At 54.0% G+C, this 3,400-nt stretch overlaps 1 protein-coding gene across 1 annotated transcript in view; it reads left to right on the plus strand.

Moving 5' to 3' along the window:
- Nucleotides 1–744, plus strand: part of ACP7 (acid phosphatase 7, tartrate resistant (putative)) — a 45,965-nt gene extending 45,221 nt beyond the window's left edge. The window contains exon 12 of the mRNA XM_007955546.2: nt 679–744. Within this exon, the coding sequence (XP_007953737.2) occupies nt 679–744 (66 nt within the window). The remainder of the gene's footprint in view (nt 1–678) is intronic.
- Nucleotides 745–3,400: the final 2,656 nt, after the last annotated feature.

The raw sequence follows: 3,400 nt of genomic DNA on the forward strand, positions 1-3,400 counted from the left end.
AGGTCCAGCCAAGTTGACAACTACCACTGTATACCTGACCCATGCTGTGGTATTCTCAGTTGCCTCATATGGATGTGAAAGCTGGACAACGAATAAGGAAGACTGAAGAATTATTGATGCATTTGAATTGTGGTTTTGGCAAAGAATGCTGAAAATACCATGGACTGACAGAAGAACGAGTTATTTGTCCAGGAAGAAGTGCAGCCAGAATGTTCCTTGAAAGCAATAGTGGCCAGACTTTGTCTCACTTACTTCGGTCATGTTGTCAGAAGGGACCAGTCCCTGGAGAAGGATATCATGCTTGGTAAAGTGGAGGGTCAGTGAAAAAGTGGAAGACCCTCAATGAGATGGATTGACACAGTGGCTGCAATGGTGGGCTCCGGTATAGCAAGGATTGTGAGGCTGGCACAGGACCGGGCAGTGTTTCATTCTGTGGTACACAGGGTCGCTGTGAGTCAAGGCTGACTCAACGGCAGTCCTTTACAAACATTTAATCCCTAATCCCTCCAACATCTGTGAGGTAGGAACCGTTATCTTTTCCACTTTTCAGATGAGAAAACAGGCTCACACAGGTCACACAGCCTATCAGAGGCAGAAGTGGGATTTGAACCCAGGCCACCTGGCCCCAGAGTCCAGGCTTTCAGTCCTCACTGCCTTCCTTGTTTTTGTCCCTCATAGGATGGCAAGATTGTGGATGACTTCTGGATGGTGAGGCCCCTGACCAACCGGATGCTGTACCTCTAGGGATGAGGGCACTCTCATCAGGAACTGTAGGCCTTGCTGACCTGGGTGCAGTCCCATGCTACCCAGACCTGGGTGGGGAGTCAGGGTGGGTCCCAACTCTCCCGCCCTCTTGAGGCTCCATGTAGGTGGACACAGACCTGAGGGAGCTGGGATAGCTCCCTCTTCCTGGAGATGTGGAAGTCCTGGCAGGCTGTGGAGGATGGGCAGGTGTGTGGGCGCAGAATGAAGCAGGGAGGGTCTCAGGCAGCCACAGCCCTGTCCCCCTGCCTGCCTGACTGGACTGGGCACCCACAGGGCCTTGGGAATAAAGAGGCTTGTGCCTGTGGCTTTGTGGATTTTGCATTTCTGCTGGACATATACCCACCTCCTCTCTTGTCCACCCTGGAGAGGGCATGGACCAACCTGGAGTCAGCAGGGTGGGCACAGCTGTCATGACACCAAGCACCAGCAGGTGGCAACGGTGGCTTTCTCCTCCCAGCCTAGCCCTCAGAGCTAGCTCCTGCTTTAGTAGCCCAAGGACTATTACTGACCAGAGCCCCTTTGTACCTTAGTTTCCCTGCCACTGTCTTGTCTGGGAGGGGGAGGGGTAATATTTGCACTCCTGCCTTTCACCTGGGGCAGCTGACAAGCTTCATGACGTCATAGACCTGTCCCTTTCCTCCCACTGTTTCTTCTCTCCCTTCTGTTTCCTTTCTTCCTTTCAGCCTTCCATTCATTCAGCCATGGCTTGCTGAGCATCTCCATATGCCAGACCCTGTTGTCAGCACCACACAGACAGGTCCCTGTCTACCCATGTCGATGGAGAGTGAACAAGATAAGTAAAATATGTAACAAGGTAGAGTGAGGTACGGACTAAGAAAAAGCAGGAAGGCGGGGTAGAGAGTGGCAGTGTAATTTTCTCTAGGGTGGTCAGGGAGACCTTAATGAGAGGGTGACGTGATCTGAAGGCAGGAGGGAGGGAGATAGATGTGTGATGGACATCTTGGGGAAGAGTTCCAGGCAGAGGGAACAGCCAGTGCAGAGGCTCTGAGGCAGGAATGTGCCTGCCCGCTGGCGGGTCAGTAAGGAGGCCCTTGTGTCTGGAGCAAGGTGAGCGACGGGGAAAGTGGAGATGAGGTCGGAGAGAGGATGGAGTCAGGTCATGTGGACTGCATGGACCATGGTCAGCACCTTATCCTTCACCCAGAGTGAGATGGAGCACTGGGAATGTTCTGGGTGCAGGACAGATGGGTGGACTCTGACTCCCGGGTCCCAGGGCTGAGGCTTTGTTCAGGGAGAGGCTGTGTCCCAGGCTCTGGATCTGTGTTGGGCCCTTTCAGCCTCCTGATCCCAGCCCCACACAGGCCTCCTTGCAGATGTGGGAGCATGCCAAGTTTCTCCCCTTAGGGCCAGGCCACTGGCCGTTTGCTCTGCCTCGTCCTGGAACTGGCACCTTCTCAACCTACGTCTCAGCCCAATGTCTTGTCCTCAGATGCCTTCCCTGACCAGCCCAGCTAAAATAGCCTCCGTCTCTCTGTCCCGTGTCACTTCACTTACAGCTCACCTTACTGATCGCTGCCCTCGAGTTGGCCCCCGACCCGCAGTGACCGCAGGCTCCAGTCCTGCATTGTCCCCGTGGTCACACGATCACACCGCTGTGACCCGTGCAGTCTGCATTGACTAATTTTCAGAAGTCAGTCTCCAGGCCCGTCTCCTAGTCTGTTTTAGTCTGGAAGCTTGTTCAGGATCACAGCCACACGCTTCACGTTCTTCAGTTCTCTTACTGGTTTATTGACTTGTTCCTTGTCTGTGTCCCCCACGGTGGGCATCTGTGAGGGCTGTTCATAGGTTTTTCACCTCCTCCATGAAGCCCTCCTAGACCCCTTTCTCAGGCTGGGATGGGAGCCCTGAGCAGCCTGGTTCACTCTGGGTCTGTCTCTCCACTGGGCTGACTGTCCACCCAGGAGGGTGGGGCCCAGGCCTGTGCCCCAGCATCACTCAGCACAAGGTTGACGCTTCATGAATATTTGTTGCCTTAGTGAAGGCTGTCACGTGCTGGACTCCAGCCAGGCAGTGTGGAGGACAGCAATGAGTCAGCCCTTGTCATGCCCACAGGGAGTCCACAGGCAGGGACAGAAACACAGTTACCCAACACAGGTGATGATCAATGAAGGAATGCCTCAGAGGGATGGACCAAGGCCATGAAGTCACAGTGGGAGAGTCCTTTTGCGCCGTGCCAAGAGAGTGCTCCATGTGGGCACATCCGGCCCTGGTCTGGGTGATGCTGTGGGCGTGCCCAGGAGGTGGGGTCCACAGAGGGCAAAGGCCAGCCACCGGAACCAGGCAGAAGAAAAAAAAAACAAAACAACCATTTGCTCTGGAGTCGACCCCATAGATAGAATAGAGCTGTGCTGCACAAGGTTTCCAACGGCGGATTTTCAGAGTGGATCACAGGCCTTTCTTTCAAGACACCTCTCACTGGATTTGAGCCGCCAATCTTTTGGTTAGCAGAGAGCCTGTGAACCGTTCGCACTACCCAGGGGTCAGGAGCCAGATAGAAATGATTCTAATCCCAGCTCTGCCCCTTTCCATGTGACTATCCGCCGCCCTCTCTGAACCACCGTTTCTTTATTGCTAACGTAGAATCAATGCATTGTGGGATTGCCTTGGGGATTAA

Source organism: Orycteropus afer, unplaced genomic scaffold (assembly GCF_000298275.1).
Source record: "Orycteropus afer afer isolate SDZICR_OR568_19922 unplaced genomic scaffold, OryAfe1.0 scaffold00507, whole genome shotgun sequence".
NCBI classification, from domain to species: domain Eukaryota; kingdom Metazoa; phylum Chordata; class Mammalia; order Tubulidentata; family Orycteropodidae; genus Orycteropus; species Orycteropus afer.